General features: G+C 41.9%; 1 protein-coding gene across 2 annotated transcripts in view; it reads left to right on the plus strand.

Moving 5' to 3' along the window:
* The first annotated feature begins 6,362 nt into the window (after positions 1-6,362).
* Positions 6,363-18,717, plus strand: part of SRBD1 (S1 RNA binding domain 1) — a 275,758-nt gene continuing 263,403 nt past the window's right edge. For both annotated transcript variants that reach the window (XR_016306420.1, XM_089653922.1), the window contains exons 1-4: positions 6,363-6,480; positions 12,975-13,048; positions 14,281-14,434; positions 18,189-18,305. Coding sequence is in view for 1 of the 2 variants with exons in the window: in XM_089653922.1 (XP_089510048.1) it covers positions 12,975-13,048; positions 14,281-14,434; positions 18,189-18,305 (345 nt within the window). In the remaining variant the exon portion in view is untranslated. The remainder of the gene's footprint in view (positions 6,481-12,974; positions 13,049-14,280; positions 14,435-18,188; positions 18,306-18,717) is intronic.

Here is an 18,717-nt window from a genome sequence, read left to right on the forward strand (position 1 = left end):
CTGCAGCGTCCCCGGCCATCTCCTCCGGCCGATGCCGGCATCCGGCTTCTGTGTTCCGGTCCCTGTGACGTCGGGACATACGGGGGGAAATTTGAAATTTTTAAAAAATGTCATTTTTGCTGTCATTGCTGTTTCAATGCATTTCACATATATTTTGTCCCTACTGCTTTGTCCTGTGCCCTGCCTGCATTTTGAATGTTCTTTCTGCCTGGAAACTTAGAAAAGTCCATGGTGTCCAAAAAGCATCCCTTTACGTCAAAAGCGGTTTTAGAGCAGCGATAGTAAATCAGAACCACTTGCAGAATTGAGTGATAATGATTCGTGGGGAAATTCGTCATCAGACACTGAAAACGATTTTGCGACTTTGCTCAGCGATGTGCGAATTTGCCTCTGTATTTCAAATTTCAGTGTTTTTGGTTTGATTATATTATTGAATTAAATTTATTATTATATTATTATTTTTTATGATTATTTATTAAATTATAATTTATGATTTCGTGTTTCAAATTTTATCATATCCAGAATGTTTACTAGACTCTTGTTCGGACAGATTTCAGTGAGTTATTCCTAAAAATTACAGCCTACAATAAAAAACTACATTTTCCATGCAAAATGCTTTCAGCACAAAAAATCGGACAGAATCATACCGCCGAGGAGGTTAAGTATTACCGGTTCAGTGAATGACCATGAAGAAGCTTTAGATTGTGCAGCAATGGCATGTCTAAGCTGTAGGTAGTGGAAAAATAATTGTTTAGGCAAGTCATATTCAAGCTGCAAAGTACGGAAATCTTTCAGTAATTGACCATTATATAATTGTGGTATATATCTAACTGTCATTATCATCCAACCAGCAAAACCCTGCAACTTCTGCGACTCAGAATAATTAACATTATGGAAATACGAGTGAACGAAGTATAATCCAAATAATGGAAGAGACATTTAGCTTTGGACCAAACTCTATCAATCAACACCAAAGTGGGATATTGTGACAGTTCTAAACTCACCTGCCTCCAGACATTCCACCAGATTATCATTGGACAAAACACCCATTAGGAGCGGCTTAACAGTGTCTACATGATCACTGTCCTGCCAGGCAGTAAGATGTTGAAGTTGTGCAGCTATATAATAGTAAAATGGATTAGGTACCACCAATCCCCCAGCCTCTCTAGATTCCTGTAATGTTTCCAATTTTATACGAGGAGAGCTATTTTTCCAAATCAAAGATCAAAACACAGTATCAAACTGTTTGAAAACATACATAGGAATCCAGTCTGGTGCATTATGCAAGACACATAATAATAAAGAAAGAAAGTGCAGCGCTGGTAATATAAATATATAGATAAATAAATAAACAGAAATATAGATAAGGTCGTTCAATAAGGAAAGTTCTAAAATTGGCACAGGTGATGATCTCCAAGGCAGCAGATCTCTTACAAAAACTTGTGACTGGAATCTATGGTAAGAATGCGCACTCACCGACTTCGCATAGGAAATGCGCATATATATATATATAACCACCAGGTGGGATTGAGCAGCAGGCGGATGGTGAGCTTCCCTCTGGGAAATGGTCATCAAGCTTGGGTTGAAGTAAAGATCTGTTGGGTCCCGAGGTCCCCTTAAGGCAGTGTTTCTCAACTCCAGTCCTCATGGACCCCCAACAGGTCATGTTTTCAGGATTTCCATTATTTTGCACAGGTGATTTGATCAGTTTCACTGCCTTAGTAATTACCACAGCTGTTTCATCTGAGGGAAATCCTGAAAACATGACCTGTTGGGGGTCCATGAGGACTGGAGTTGAGAAACACTGCCTTAAGGGTATGCGGGTGTTCAGCCTGGATACAGGGCTCCCTCCTCTGGATGCTAGATGTAATAGGATATCTCTGCGGGTTTAATAGCTCCACATTGGAGCCCAAAAAAGTGCCAATAGTGCAGTATGTTCCAATAATTTATTAGGTTCAAAGTTAAAACATTAATATTCAGGGTAGCATTCTTACCATAGATTATATATATTTCTGTTTATTTATTTATCTATATATTCATATTTATATTACCAGCGCTGCACTTTCTTTATTTATTATGATTTTGAGGTTATTGTGATTTCCTTGAAGTGTTTCAGCAGCTACCCTTTTGAAGAGCGCTCACTTTATTACCTTTCACAAGACACATAATAACTGAGGGGCCCAGATCATTTTTATGAGGTTACACCTACCAACCACCGACAGCGGTAATTTGTTCCAAGTAACCATTTTCTGTCTGAACTCAAGAAGGAGAGGGCAGAGATTAAGCTGGACCAGGTGCGGACTGACCATTTGGAAACTCAGGCACTGCCTGAGGGCCCGGGGTCAGTAGGGGGCCCCATGAGATGCCCCTGGTACCTTTTTCATAGGCTTTTTTGAGTTTGGGCAAGGACACAGGGGCCCCACGATCCCCTATTGCCCCATGTGCATAGCAGAGCCATACAAAGCAATGTGCTGACATAGTAAAACACACACAGCACACAGTTAACGCTTTGATCGGCCCTCATGTTAACCCCTTCCTGCCCAGTATCATTAGTACAGTGTCAGTGCTTTTTATTAGCACTGATCCCTGTATTGGTGTCACTGCCCACATGGAAGAAAAGTATATTTGAAATATATTTTAAAAATATTCTTCCCAAATATATTGCCATATATTTGAATGCTAAAATTTTGTCCATATTCAATATATTTCAAAATATATTTCAATAAATAAATATATCGATATACACTGCATGTTGAAATGTCTTTTTATTACAAAATATATTAAAAATATTTTTACAAATACATTTCAAATATACTGTATGTCTTTAAAAATACAAATCTACATTTTTGGAATGCATTTACAAATATATGTTAAAATTACTTTTTTAACCACTTCCAGACTGGACACTTTTACCCCCTTCCTGACCAGGGCAATTTTCAGCTTTCAGCGCTATCACACTTTGAATGACAATTGTGCGGTCATGCAACACTGTACCCAAATTAATTTTTTACCATTTTTTTGAGATAGATAAAGCTTTATTTTGGTGGTATTTATTCACCGCTGGGATTTTTATTTTTTTTTGCTATATAAATGAAAGAGTCCAACAATTTTGAAAAAATTTTTGTTTTTTAAATAAAATTTTGCAAATAAATAATATTTCATCATAAATCTTGGACAAAATGTATTCCGTTATCTTTTTAGTAAAAAGAAAAAAAATCCAAATTAGTTTATAATCCCATATTGGATGTAAAAGCAATCATTTCTCTTTCTCTCTGTCTGGATTCTTGCAGTCATTGAGAAGTACTGAGTGAGCTGTGATTGGTCACAGCTTGTCACATGGTACAAGCTGTTGTGAATAGCCTCCTACCATGTGACCTCTGTGATCATTCACAGATTTCACACATAGTAAGCAATGATGTCACAAGTGACATCTTGCTTACTACTTTGCATGTGATCACTGATTGGCCAATCAGTGATCACATGATCGGGACCTCGTACAGAGGTCCCGTCCGACGATCGGTGTTTCACTGTGTCCGGAGGACATAGCGGGCACCAGATTGCGGTGCTGCGCGCTCCCAGGGAGCGTGCACAAGCAGGGTGCAGGAAGGCCGTTTATAAACGGCCACCCGACCCTGCACTGCCACTGTCCGGCCGTTTATATACATGGGCCGGATGGGAAGTGGTTAAATATATTTTTCTCCCATATGGGTGGGGATGTCAATGACAGTCAGTTCCCCCCCAGTGTTAGAATGCCCACGTTAGTCCCGCTATAAGTTGCTGAGTGCCGCTATTACTAGTATAAAAATAAATTCCAGTATATACACTGCCACTTGTAGACGCCATACATTTCACATAAACCAATTAATTTAGACGTCTAGGAATTTTTTTTTTTAGCAAAGACAAGGAGCAGAATACATTTTGCTGTAAATTTATGACGAAATTTTATTTTTTTACTTTTTTTACTGGACATGTTTAATAGCAAAAAGTATAAAATATTGTTTTTTTTCTCAAAAGTGTCAGTCTTTTTTTGCTTATAGTGCAAAAAAAAATGCAGAGGCGATCAAATACCACCAAAAGAAAGCTCTATTTGCGGGGAAAAAAGGACGTAAATTTCATTTGGGTGCAGAGTTGCATGACCGCGCAGTTGTTAATTAAAATAACACAGCGCTGTATTGCAAAAAATGGCCTGGCCAGGAAGGGGGGAAATCTTCTGGAGGACAAGGAGTTAAGTAAATACAAAATATCTTTATGCTGTCAATGTCAAACATTGAATGAAAAGAGCATCAAGAGTACAAATACCATTCTACCAATAAAAAGGCAACGTTGTAGAAGAAGTGTATTTACATTTGTGTGTGATCTTTGATACTATTTTCATTCAATATTTGCCATTTGAAAAGATATTTTGTATTTACTTCATTTAACGTCGTTGTTTTTGATCCACCACGTGTGTCCTGTGACAGCAGCTTCCCTTTGACTGGTATTCCAGTTACCTTTTTTTGCATGAGATAAAATACCAAATGGTTCAATGAGATTAATACCGCATATTTTGGAAAAATACCTCATGGGGTATTTTAGAAGCTTTTTTTTTTTTAAATCCAAAACACTTTTTGAAAAATGCTTAGTGGTATTTTACTGCATTCCTTAACCACTTCATGTCCGGACACTTTCAACCCCTTCCTGTCCAGGCCAATTTTCAGCTTTCAGCGCTGTCACACTTTCAATGACAATTGTGCGGTCATGCAACACTGTACCCATAGGAATTTTTTTAAGACAGATAAAACTTTATTTTGGTGGTATTTATTCACCACCGGGATTTTTATTTTTTGCTATATAAATGAAAAAGCCCAATCATTTTGAAAAAAAAGTGTTTTTCTTATAAAATTTTGCAAATAAATAATACTTCATCATAAATCTTGGTCAAAATGTATTCATCTATCTTTTTAGTAAAAAAAATAACCCAAATTAGTTAACTAAAAATTATAATTTTTTAAAATTGTTCTTAAATTTTTATTTATTTGTTTATATTATTATTTATGGGTTTTACTTAACATGCTGTCACCCTAGCAGTGCAGTGTCACCATAGTGATTGTACTACTTGTGGGGGATGATGATTTTTTTTTTCTTTTTCTACAGATTGCTTTTACACCCATAAAGGCTGTAAATGCAATCATTTCTCCTCCTCTCTGGCTGCATTCTTGCAGCCATTGAGAAATACTGTGTGAGCTGTGATTGGTCACATCTTGTCACATGGTACAAGGCTCGGCAATCATTCACAGATTTTATTAGTAGTAAGCAATGATGTCAGGAAGTGACATCTTGCTTACTACTATTCATGTGATCACTGATTGGCCAATGACGTGGCCACGCTCCCAGAGAATGACGTGGCCGCGCTCCCTGGGAATGACGTGACCGCGCTCCCAGAGATTGACGTGGCCGCGCTCCCAGAGAATGACGTGACCGCGCTTCCAGAGAATGACGTGGCCGCGCTCCCTGAGAATGACGTGGCCGCGCTCCCAGAGAATGACGTGGCCGCGCTCCCAGAGAATGACGTGGCCGCGCTCCCAGAGAATGACGTGGCCACGCTCCCAGAGAATGACGTGGCCGCGCTCCCAGAGAATGACGTGGCCGCGTTCCCTGGGAATGACGTGGCCGCGCTCCCGGAGAATGACGTGGCCGCGCTCCCTGAGAATGACGTGGCCGCGTTCCCTGGGAATGACGTGGCCGCGTTCTCTGAGAATGACGTGGACGCGCTCCCAGAGAATGACGTGACCGCGCTCCCTGAGAATGACGTGGCCGCGCTCCCAGAGAATGACGTGACCGCGCTCCCTGAGAATGACGTGGCCGCGTTCCCTGGGAATGACGTGGCCGCGCTCCTTGAGAATGACGTGGCCGCGCTCCCAGAGAATGACGTGGACGCGCTCCCAGAGAATGACGTGGCCGCGTTCCCAGAGAATGACGTGGCCGCGCTCCCAGAGAATGACGTGGCCGCGCTCCCAGAGAATGACGTGGCCGCGCTCCCTGGGAATGACGTTCCATAGTTAGTCTGACTGAAAAAAGACCAATGTCCATCCAGTTTAACCATAGAAAAAAAAAAAAAAACCTCCCAGAGACTGCCGCCACACACACTTCTACTGCGCCCTGTCTCGCAGAGGCCCCGCCCCCTCCTATTCTTCACACCCACACACTCATTCGGACTGTCTGCCCCCTAAGCAATTGCCGAGCAGGCACCGCTCTCCCGAGGTTGGCCTCGCCCACCTACACCACGATTGGTGCACACTTCCGAACTCCCCGCCCCACCCTTCCGCATTGGGCCGCACCCCTCCTATCGCCCCCCTTTTCCGCATTGGGCCGCACCCCCTCCTCCCGCCCCCTTTGTCCCTGGCCCGATGGTGTTTTGGTCCTCGGAGCGTTCCGTAGAGAAGGAGGCGGGGCCTGGAGAGCGCAGGAAGATTGAAGCGTCGCCGGGAGGAGAGTGTGGAGGTGTGCCGTAGGATGGGATCGGGGTGCCGGGTGGTGTGTGTGTGATCGGGGAGAGCTGTGTCTTCCGGGGGGTTGGTTTGTGGGAGGAGAAGGAGCTGCTCATCATACCAGGGGAGATTGTTCCTCAGCAGCAGCTGCTGCTCCTCCTCCCTGCTCTCCAGACGTGTCCCTGTATTATTACTCCATCATTTCATTCAGAATAAAAAGAGAAGATGTGATTGGTCAGCCCATACTGGACACCATTGGTTTGGAGCTGTGATTGGCCGGGTTGTCACTCAGAATCCTAGTGTGAGTGATCGATGGTTGTGACAGGGTCCAGATTCATGGAGCGATCAGATTGGTCAGTGTATGGCCGGTGCCGCAGACCAGACGCTGTGCCGCCATGACACGGTGAGGACGCAGAGCGCCTGCGCTGGAGGATTGGGGTTGGTCCTCTGAGCTCAGTCCCCTCCCCCATTTTCTGTGCATTGGCGGATTATTTATAGAGGATTGGTTTAATGGCGGATGTCTGACTGCCACTATATCGTGGACAGTCACCTGCATGCCATCGGATAGAAGGCTAATGTGGTTGGAAGCAGTAAAAAAAATACGACTGAGCCGTGTTTTTAGCACCCCTCCAACCCTTAATGATGGCATAACACACATATACGGCATCCAGGAAGTGGGCTTTAACAACTTGCTGCCCGCCTACACCAGAGGACACTGCACGGCACTGTGCTCACTATCCAGCTTGAGTATCGTGATCACATGACCAATCACCGCGATCACAAGATATTATGTCAGCAAACTTTCACGAATGGAAGCCATTCATGACAGCTGTGCTGTTTCATACTATCATCACCCATGTAAAAAAAAAAAAACTATGCTGTGATTGGCCCTCAGCTATCACATGGTACCTGGGCCAATCACAGCACCCTATACTATGTGATTAGCTGTAGCCAATCACAGCTTCACAACTATTGTGATTCTGTGATTGGCCCACAGCTACTACATGGTACCTGGGCCAATCACAGCACCCTATACTGTGTGATTAGCTGTAGCCAATCACAGCTTCACAACTATTGTGATTCTGTGATTGGCCCACAGCTATTACATGGTACCTGGGCCAATCACAGCACCCTATACTATGTGATTAGCTGTAGCCAATCACAGCTTCACAACTATTGTGATTCTGTGATTGGCCCACAGCTATTACATGGTACCTGGGCCAATCACAGCACCCTATATTGTGTGATTAGGTGTAGCCAATCACAGCTTCACTGTCCCCGATCACCACCACGCCAGTCATATGATGATGCTGTACGGGTGACGGGTGATAGCAGGAAAAATAAACAAAAATAGTGAAAAAAGCCTAAATTTTATTTAACTTCTTCGTTTTCCCCAAAAAATTACAACCTCCAAAAACTCCCGATGCCTCTTACTAAATACCTTGGATTGTCTACTTTCCGAAATGTGGTCATTTTGGGGGGTGCCCAGACATTTGGGGGGGATTTGCACTGTCCTGACAGTTTAGGGCCTCCAGAAATGAGATGGGCCGTCGGTACATCAGGATTGATGGCTTTTCAGGGCTATATACAGTACCATGGCTTGCAGACTCTCTAGCTGTCACATAGTAAACATCTTACACTGATTTGGTTGTTTTTACCAAAGAATGTAGCAGAATACAATTTGTTCCAAATGTATAAAGAAACATTATTTGCAAAACTATAACAGAAACTAAGAATTCTTTTTTCAAAAATATTTTTGTACTTTTTCATTTCTGTAGCAAACAATGAAAAACCTAGTGCTAGTTAACCACTTGAGCTCCAGAGGATTTGCCCCCCTTAATGACCAGGCCTCTTTTTGCTACTCGGCGCTGCAGTAATTCAACTGATAATTGCGCGGTCATGCAATGCTGCACCCAAACAAAATGTACGTCCTTTTTTTTACACAAATAGAGCTTTCTTTCAGTGTAATTTGATCACCTGTGCGCTTTTTATTTTTCACGCTATAAACAAAAAAAGGCCAAACATTTTGAAGAAAAACAATATTTTTTACTTTCAGCTATAAAAAATATATAGTAAACTCAAAGTTGGTTATAAATTTAGGCCAAAATGTATTCTGCTCCATGTTTTTGGTAAAAAAAATCCCAATAAGTGTATATTGATTGCTTTGTGTGGAAGTTATAGCGTCTACAATCTATGGTATAGATACTGCAATTTACGCCATTTTTCTGCTATACAGCGCTGCGCTAGTTTAATGGACAATTGCGCGGTCATGCAATACGGTACATAAATGAAATTTACATCCTTTTTTCCCCCACAAATTGAGCTTTCTTTCGGTGGTATTTGATCGCCTGTGCGGTTTTTATTTTTTGCGCTATAAAAAAAAAAGGCTGACAATTTTGAGGAAAAAAAAACAATATTTTGGACTTTTTGCTATAAAACATGTCCAGTAAAAAAAATATGCAAAAATCAAATTTAGTCATAAATTTCTGCCAAAATGCATTCTGCGACATGTCTTTGCTAAAAAAAAAAACCCAATACGTGTAAATTAATTGGTTTACGTGAAAGTTATAGCGTTTACAAATGGAGGGAAAGATACTGGGATTTTTAGTTTTTTTTTTTATACTAATAATGGCGGCGATCAGCGAATTATGGCGGCGATCAGGGACTTATGGCAGCGACCAGCGACTTATGGCGGGACTGCGACGGACATTCTGACATTGGGGGGTACTGACTTGGGGTCACTGACATCCCCAAAAACACTAATACAGTGATCAGTGCAAAAAAAAAAAACACTGACACTGTACTAATGGCAATGGGGAGGAAGGGGTTAACTTTATTTTGCAGGGAAGGGTTATAGGAGTGAGGGGAGTGTTTTAGTAGGGGGCGGGGGTGTGTACTGGGCAGGACAAGGCTGATCGAGAAAGAGAAACTGTTCTTTCTCGATCAGCTCATCCTCGAGCTGGCAGGGAAGGGACAGACAGCACAGCTACTGCAGCTGTGCTGTCTGTCACTGTTTGCCGCCGATCGCCGGGAAACAGCCGCTAAGGACCGGCTGTGACCCGGCGACTCACATCTGCGGTGGTGATTGGCGGGACAGATAGGGCGGCGGCGTGCCTCGCGCGCACCCCCTATTAGTTTACAAAACACACGTTTTAAAACGTGGTTTTGCCTGCGAGTGCCGCCCTGCCGCCGTATATGTACAGTGGCTGGGCGGCAAGTGGTTAAATACCACCTAAGCCCGGGTTCACACTGATGCGGTACGGCACACCGCATGTGATTCGCACAGGAGCTGCACCTCATTCCTGTCCAAATCGCATGCGGTGCAGTTTGATCCGTACATTTTGCATGGCTCAAATTGCACCGCATCCGCACCACAAAGTGCAGGACCCTTTTTTTGTCTGCACCAGAATTGGAACACATGGGTGTTCACACATCGAACCGCGGTTAGCGAACTTCACATGAATCGCACACGAACCGCACTTCATTCCTGTGAAATTCGCATTCGATTAAGTTCAGTGTGATTTGAGCCCATTGATTTTGAATGGGCTCAAATTGCCCCAAAGACGTGCATGCACCTTTTTTTAGGTGGCATGGTTGTTTTATACTGTGCGATCCGCTGCAGGCAAACACACTGGGGTATTGTTAACTTTGTATTGACACCCGCAGCAGATCACAAGGGCAGTGCGATTGGAATGCGGTGTGGGGAACGTACCTGGTTCCCAGCCTTTCCTGCACTGCATTAGTGTGAACCTAGGATTCATCAACAAATGAGCCCTACAGGATGAATTACAGGTAAACATATACAGGCGTACCTCGGTTTACAAATTTAATGCGTTCTGCAGGACTTTTCGTATTGCAAAAAATATGTAAACCGAAACGCGGTTTCCCATAGGAATGCATTGAAAACCAATTAATCCATTCCGGAGGTCAGAAAAAAGTAAAAAAAAGAAGTCTTTTATCTGTTCAAAACTCTTTATATGCATTCTGCGGGACTTTGCAAATTTTATCCGTTCTGCGGGACTTTTCGTTTTGCGAAAAATTCGTAAACCGAAACGCGGTTTCCCATAGGAATGCCTTGAAAACCAATTAATCCGTTCCAGAGGTCAGAAAGAAGTAAAAAAAAAAAAAGTATTTTACTTGTTCAAAACTCTTTATAAAATGCACTTTAAAGGCATAAATACTGTACAGGGACATGATTAAAAATTAATTTGTAAATGCATTGAAAACCAATTATTCCGTTCGTATTGCAAAATAAAATTGTAAATGCATTGAAAACCAATTAATTCATTCCGGAGGTCAGAAAAAAGTAAAAAAAAGTTTTATCTGTACAAAACTCTTTATAAAGTGCACTTTAAAGGTATAAATACTGTACAGGGACATGATTAAAAAAAAAAAAAATTTGTAAATGCATTGAAAACCAATTAATCTGTTCGTATTACGAAAAACATTTGTAAACCAAGGCATTATTTTTCAATGGATTTTCATTCGTGAACCGAAAATTACAAAAAAACGAGGCGTTCGTGACCCGGGTTATACATGTATACTGTTTTCCTGGAGTTATGTTGTTGTGTAGGATGTACTCGTGGCCACCATATACACCGGTCAGCCATAACTTTATGACCACTGACAGGTAAAATGAATACCATTGATTATCTTGTTACAATGGCATCTGAAAGTCAATGGTACATATTAGGCTGCAGGTAAACATGTTGTCACTGAAGTTGATGTGTTGAAAGCAGAAAAAATGGGTATCACAATTTGTTCTGTATGGGGCTGTATAGCCACAGACCGGTCAGGATGCCCATGCTGCCCCGTGTCCACAGCCAGAAGCACCTACAATGGGCATGTGAGCATCAGAACTGGACCACAGAGCTATGGAAGGAGGGGGTCTGATCTGATGAATCAGGTTTTCTTTTGCATCATGTGGATGGCCGGGTGTGTATGCATCACCTACCTGGGGAAAAGATGGCAACAGAATGCAGCATGGGAAGAAGGCAAGGGGGCCGAGGTGGTGTGATGATTTGGGCAATGTTCTGCTTGGAAACATTGGGTCCTGCCATTCATAGGGATGTTACTTTGAGACATACCAGTTACCTAAACATTATGGGTAACCAAGTGTACCCCTTCATGGAAATGGGATTTCCTGATAGTGATCTGTTTTAGCAGAAAAAAATGTGCTCTGCCACACTGCAAAAATGGTCTGAAACACGATGACACATTTGAAGTGTTGACTTAGCCTCCAAATTCTGCAGATCTCAATCCAATTGAGTGTCTCTGGGATAAACTGGAAAAACAAGTCTGATCCATGGAGACTTCACCTCACAACTTACAGGACTTAAAGGATAAGTTCACCTTTTGTAACATGTTCAGGGTGTAACATGTTACGAATAAACCGGCCCCCTTCTCCCCCGATCCCCGTTGTGACAGCTAGTGGGGGATCTTCTCCCCGTTAGCTGTCACAATTTTTAAAAAAACACATCCGTGTGGGGCTCCGACCACCCCGCCGTCTCACTCATTTACTGTATTCTGTGAATGGGAAAACTACTAGTTCCGCCAGACGCAAAAGCTTCCAGTTTTCAGTGAACTACCATAGCGCTCCACAGCACCATGATAGTTCATTGAGCCTTCCTTGCTCAGACGGGATGTACAGATACACTGATACACTGACAGGTCAGAGGGAGCCCTGCATGGCACCTGTGAAGTGCTGATCGCTGGTGCAATGCTTTACAGGCTCCAGAAACAAACAATAATAAATTCACATTTGCTTTAACCTGCAAAGGATGAACTTATCCTTTAAATCAGGGGTGTCAAACTGGCGGCTCTCCAGCTGTTGCAAAAATAGTCACATCATGCCTCTGCCCTTGGGAGTCATGCTTGTAACTGTCAGTGTTGCAATGCCTCATGGGACTTGTAGTTTGGCAACAGCTGGAGGACTGCCAGTTTGACACCCCTGCTTTAAAGGATCTGCTGTTGACGGCTTGGTGCCAGATACCACAGCGTACCTTCAGAGGTCTAGTGGAGTCAATGTGTCAATGGGTCAGGGCTGTTTGGCACTAAAAGGGGGAACTACTCAATATCAGGTGGGTGGTCATAATGATATGGCTGATTGGTGAATGGAATGATTATACCCATCTATGCAGTAAGCATTGTGTGAGCGGTCTCGGCATTCCTGGCTGATCTGATTATTATCTATGCAGCATGTTGCATGTGCCCTGTGTACATTCCTTGGAGGTTATTTACTAAACCTGGAGAGTGCAAAATCTGGTGCAGCTCTGCATAGAAACCAATCAATTTCCATCTTTTTTTGTGAAGCTGCACCAGATTCTGAGTGCTCCATTGTTAGTAAATCTCCCCCTACTCTTGTATCTTTTCTGCATAGTATAGTAGCCCTATCATACAAGAAGTGCTATGAGTTTTCTGTTATCCTTTATACTTATAGTATGCCTATATTGTATTATAGTATTATAGTATTCTTATAGACTGTTCTCTCCTCTGTGTGAATTGTAGATGTCTGAGTTACCTAAAAGAGCGCGAAGGCCCATAGCCGCCCCCAAGCTGGAAATGTCGTTCTTGAGCGGGATGTAAGTATTTACTACTTGTGTATGTACAGTGGATTTTCGGTAGCTGATAGAAAGGAAATGCTTGTCTTTAAAGTAGTGGTGAACTGAAACGAATATTCAGGAAACACTTAGCCAAAAACCGAAATGGAAAGGTTTTTCTTTTTTTTTTCTTTAAATATTGTTTCACATATTTATATATCTCCAGTAACATAAAATAACTTATTGAAAGAGAGTGTGTGTATGTATATATATATATATATATATAATTTATTTATTATAGGTACTTATATAGTACCATCAATGTACGCAGCGCTTTACATATATATTGTACATTCACATCAGTCCCTAACCCCTTAAGGGGCGCATAATCTAAGGTCCCTAACTCACATTCATACATACACATACTAGGGACAATTTAGACAGCAGCCAGTTAACCTACCAGCATGTCTTTGAAGTCTGGAAGGAAACCGGAGTACCTAGAGGAAACCCACGCAAGCACAGGGAGAACATGCAAACTCCAGGCAGGTGGGATCTGAGCCAATGACCCTAGTACTACCAGGTGGAAGTGCTAACCATTTAGCCGCTGTGCTGCCTAGCACAGTGTGTATGTATGTGTGTGTATATGTGTGTGTGTAATATATATATAGTATAGGACCAGATATAGTGACTGCAGGGTCCGGGGAGACCAGATATAGTGACTGCAGGGTCCGGGGAGACCAGATATAGTGACTGCAGGGTCCGGGGAGACCAGATATAGTGACTGCAGGGTCCGGGGGGACCAGATATAATGACTGCAGGGTCCGGGGGGACCAGATATAGTGAATGCAGGGTCCGGGGGGACCAGATATAGTGAATGCAGGGTCCGGGGAGACCAGATATAGTGAATACAGGGTCCGGGGAGACCAGATATAGTGACTGCAGGGTCCGGGGAGACCAGATATAGTGAATGCAGAGTCTGGGGAGACCGGATATAGTGACTGCAGGGTCCGGGGAGACCGGATATAGTGACTGCAGGGTCCGGGGAGACCGGATATAGTGACTGCAGGGTCCGGGGAGACCGGATATATTGACTGCAGGGTCCGGGGAGACCGGATATAGTGACTGCAGGGTCCGATGTTTAGTAACACTTTAACACAACAGTTTTAACCCTTTCTCACTCTATTCAAAACTTAAGAAAAAAAAGTTTTGGCTACAGATAAACCATTAGTCCAACCATCAAATATTTAGCTTTTACTTGATGCTGCTGTAATCAGGTCAGAAACAGAAGACGACTCTCAAGAGGATGAGGAAGAATGGATGCCGGAGGCAAAGGCCCCTCTAGCCAAAAGACAAGCAAGGAAACCTAAAGAGCCCACTAAGAAACCTGCAGCAAAAGCAAAGACTGCGGCTGCTCCCAAACCACGGAAGGTGAGCGATGTTGGTGACATAATTGTGTAATATGGTGATCTGTAGACACAGCTATGTATGTGGAATGTAGAGGAGTCTATAGAATGGAGCTTGTAGCAGTTCTCAATGTGGACACAGTGGAGCTGATTTAATGGTTGTTATTCCACTGATACACGTTAATAACTCCTACACTCTTCATATTATTATTTTTTTGTATTCTTTTAAGAGATATGAAGTATTACAATGGAAAGAAAATATACAAGAAGCCCTCGCAACAAACAGTAACATGTAAACAAATATATGAATAGTAAAATAAAAAAATATTTATAATGTAATGTTATAATAAAAATAACATGAATGAGATTACAAAATTAATGATGAGGTGATATATTGTCTAAATGAGAAAAAGAAAATTTTAAAATGTATGTAGGATTGCGAAGAGTATTTTATATATATATATATATATATATATATATATATAATGTATACACACACACAGCTGTGCTCAAAACTTTGCATACCCAGCCAGAAATCATGAAATGTTGGCATTTATATTGAAAATATGACAGATCATGCCAAAAAACTGTTATTTAAGGATAATGATAATTTGAAGCCATTTATTATCACATAGTTGTTTGGCTCCTTTTTAAATCATGATAACAGAAATCACCCAAGTGGCCATGATCAAAAGTTTTCCTCCTCTGGAATGTTTGGCCTTGGTACAGACACACAAGGTGACACACACGGGTTAAAATGGCAATTAAAGGTTAATTTACCACATCTGTGGCTTTTTAAATTGCAATTGGTTTCTGTGTATAAATAGTGAGTTTGGGGAGCAGAAAAGAACTGTCAAAAGAGCTGCTTAACAAGGTAATGGAACTTTTATAAAGATGGAAAAGGATATAAAGATATATCTTTTTCTGAATATGACAGTCAGTACTGTTGAATCGCTTATTAAGAAGCCAAGGGCAGGTAGATCAAGAAAGATTTAAGCCACAATTGTCAGAAGAATTGTTCGAGATGCAAAGAAGAACCCACAGGTAACTTCAGGAGAAATACAGGGTGCTCTGGAAAATACGGTGTGGTTGTTTTGAAGGAGCACAATGCAACGATACCTGCACAAAAATGAGCTGCACAAACAAGTGCCATAAAAAAGCCCAGTTACAATATTCCCCACAACAACTTGACATTCGTTACTGGGCTTTTTTGTGGCATTGTGAGAACACACATTACTTATTGTTTGCAGCAAGCTCTGGCACGTTTATACACGTGTATCATTGAAATAAGTGGCAGCATACAATTAATATTCACTTTTATTTTTTGTGGCATTGGCTCAGTAAAGGCTTCTTTCTGGCAACTCGACCATGCAGCTAATTTTTGTTCAAGTATCATCATATTCTGCTCCTTCAAAACAACCACACCGTCTTTTCCCAGAGCAGCCTGTATTTCTCCTGAGGTTGACTGTGGGTTTTTTTTTTTGTATCCCAAACAATTCTAGTGGCAATCGTGGTTGCAATCTTTCTTGGTCTACCTGTATTTGGCTTGGTATATAGAGATCCCTGAATTTTCCACTTCTTAATAAATGATTTAACTGCATTGACTGGCATAGGTTTTGTTTTATCCAGCTGTATTTATTCAGTGCAACTTAAAACATCCAAGTGAAAAATATAACACCAACATTGCAGAAAAAAAAAAAAAAATCAAAAACAGAATTACTGAGTTGGAAAAAAAGGATCACCCCCTTGTGTCAGTACTTTGCTGAACCACCTTTTGCTTTAACTCCAGCCTTTAGTCTGTTGGGATATGTCTCTGCTAACTTTGCACATCTAGACTTTGCAATATGTGCCCACTCTTCTTTAAAGAACTGATCAAGTCCAGTTAAATTTAATGGTGGCCTGCAGTCTTCAAGGCATTCCACAGATTTTCAATGCCTGTCCACAACTTTATCCTGGAGATCTTTTGACAGTGCCTTGCCACCCGTAGTTGATTGTTTGCTTCAGTTGCACTACTAGGGACTGAAATGCTCTAGGAAAGCCCTTTTCATGCTGAGCTAATCAGAATGGCCACAGCTGATCACAGTTGAAATTCAAATGGCTTTGTGTATCACTGAGAAGGTGGTTAGCTACTCCTGATTGAGTTTACAAGTCATTTTTAGGAGGGGTTATCCCTTTTACAAATCGGTGATTCTGTTTTCGAATTTTTGTTTGTTTTATTTGTCAATGGGAAGGTTTACCTTCCAATATGACAAAGACCCAAAGCACACAGCAAAAATGAGCACACAGTGGTTGGAGGAGAAAAAGGTGAATGTCCTTGCATGGCCTAGTCAGAGCTCAGACTTAAACCCCATTGAAAATCTGTGAAATGACTTGAAGACTACAGTCCACCAACGGTCACCATCAAGTTTAACTGAACTTGATCAGTTCTGCAAATAAGAGCGGGCGAATATTGCAAAGTCTAGATGTGCAAAGTTCGCAGAGACATATCCCAACAGACTAAAGGCTGGAATTAAAGCAAAAGCTGGTTCAACAAAGTGCTGACACAAGCGGGTGATCCTTTTTTTCAACTTAGTGATTCTGTTTTTTTAATTTGTTTTTGTTTTGTTCTGACATGTTGGTGTTCTATATTTCACTTGGATGTTATAAGTTGCACTGAGTAAATACAGCTGGATAAAACAAAAACTGTGTCTGTCTTCATTTCAGGCTGACAAGCAAGAAAATTTGATTATTTTAAAGGGGGAGGGGGTTCATTCTTTTCTATAACCACTGTGTATATATAGTGAGGAGGTAACCTATTTTATCTGGCATAGGATATAGGTATAAAGGGAGGGTTGGCAGTCAGGGGAGCCTGCTGTGTGTCTTAAAGCCATGTAACCCAACATTTTATAGGCAGAGAAAGTTTAAAATGTTAGTTCCTCTTTTATTCGGTATAGGTAAACTAACACTGTACACCCTCCCCTCCCATTCCTCCCCCATGGTCCTTACTGTGCTTCTAGGATTGCTGAGCTGTTGGCACCCCTGCAGCCAGTCCAGCAATCTCCTCCTTCTTCTCCATGCAGTGCTTCCAGGATGGATCAGATCAATTCTGATTGGTCAGCAACATCAAAGCGAATCAATCTGGTCCATCCCAAGAGTTCTGCTGAAGTGTATTGCGGCTTGATTGGACTGAACACTGTTTTGAGTCGTACTGAAATTTAGGGCACTTTACACTTAGGGGTAAATGCCTGGAACACCAGTATTCTGCATTTTGGGCATTCATCCCTGAGCACATACATTGCTATACGCAAATATCACTCGGTACGGCATTCATCCCCGTCCAGCCTCAGCATATTTCAGCCTGTCAAAAACTTTGACTGGGACTGGTTGCTTGAATTGCGCTTTTGGGGCATTAAAATGCTGAGATTGGAGGTACAGCAGTTAGTTGCCCCATGTGCAAGTGGCCTACAGCAGATGTCAGGGGGGTTACTGTACTGACTGCGAGAAGTCATAATTGCCAATAAGTGTAACACTTCGGCATGCATGCATTTACCATTAAAAAATATATCTGACACTGGGTCTGCTTGAATATTGGGATAATCTATCATGGTGTGGGGTAATCTATCATGGTGTGGGGTAATCTATCATGGTGTGGGGTAATCTATCATGGGTGGGGTAATCTATCATGGTGTGGGGTAATCTATCATGGTGTGGGGTAATCTATCATAGTGGTTTGTTTCATAAACAACTGAAGACTTCATCTAATGTTTTACCTTTACCGTTCTTTGCATGTAACAAATTAGCCTGCTGCCAAACGAACCAGCAAAACATCCATCCCTGTTACAGAAGAAAGTGGAATAACATCTGAGAATAAAGACAGCGATGCATCAACTTTTCAGGAGATAACAGTTAAACAAGAGGTAAGAATTCTGTGCATATTGCAGTAAAGGGGCTTTTAACAGCATGTGAATCCCTGATTGGGCTCCATGACAGTTGAGTTTAAGCGGAACTCTAGCCCTTTTTTTAGGATGGAATAGTGAAATCTCCACCCAAATACACTTACATTTTTAGTATCCACTAGTGAGAGTAATACCCCAATACATAGGTCAATCTCCATGTCACCTGTTAGATCTATACCTCAATAGATACAGCTCACTCCCCTCCATGTCATCAAATAGATCTACAATAGACACAGCTCACTCCCCAGTGTCCATACCATCAGTTACATCTGCAATAGACAACACTCAGTTCCCAGTATCCATACCATTAGTTACATCTGCAATAGACAACGCTCACTCCCCAGTATCCAAACCATTAGCTAGATCTACAATA

This window comes from Staurois parvus, unplaced genomic scaffold (assembly GCF_062004578.1).
Source record: "Staurois parvus isolate SC_StPar_1 unplaced genomic scaffold, SC_StPar_1.0 ptg000727l, whole genome shotgun sequence".
In the NCBI taxonomy this organism is placed as follows: Eukaryota; Metazoa; Chordata; class Amphibia; order Anura; family Ranidae; genus Staurois; species Staurois parvus.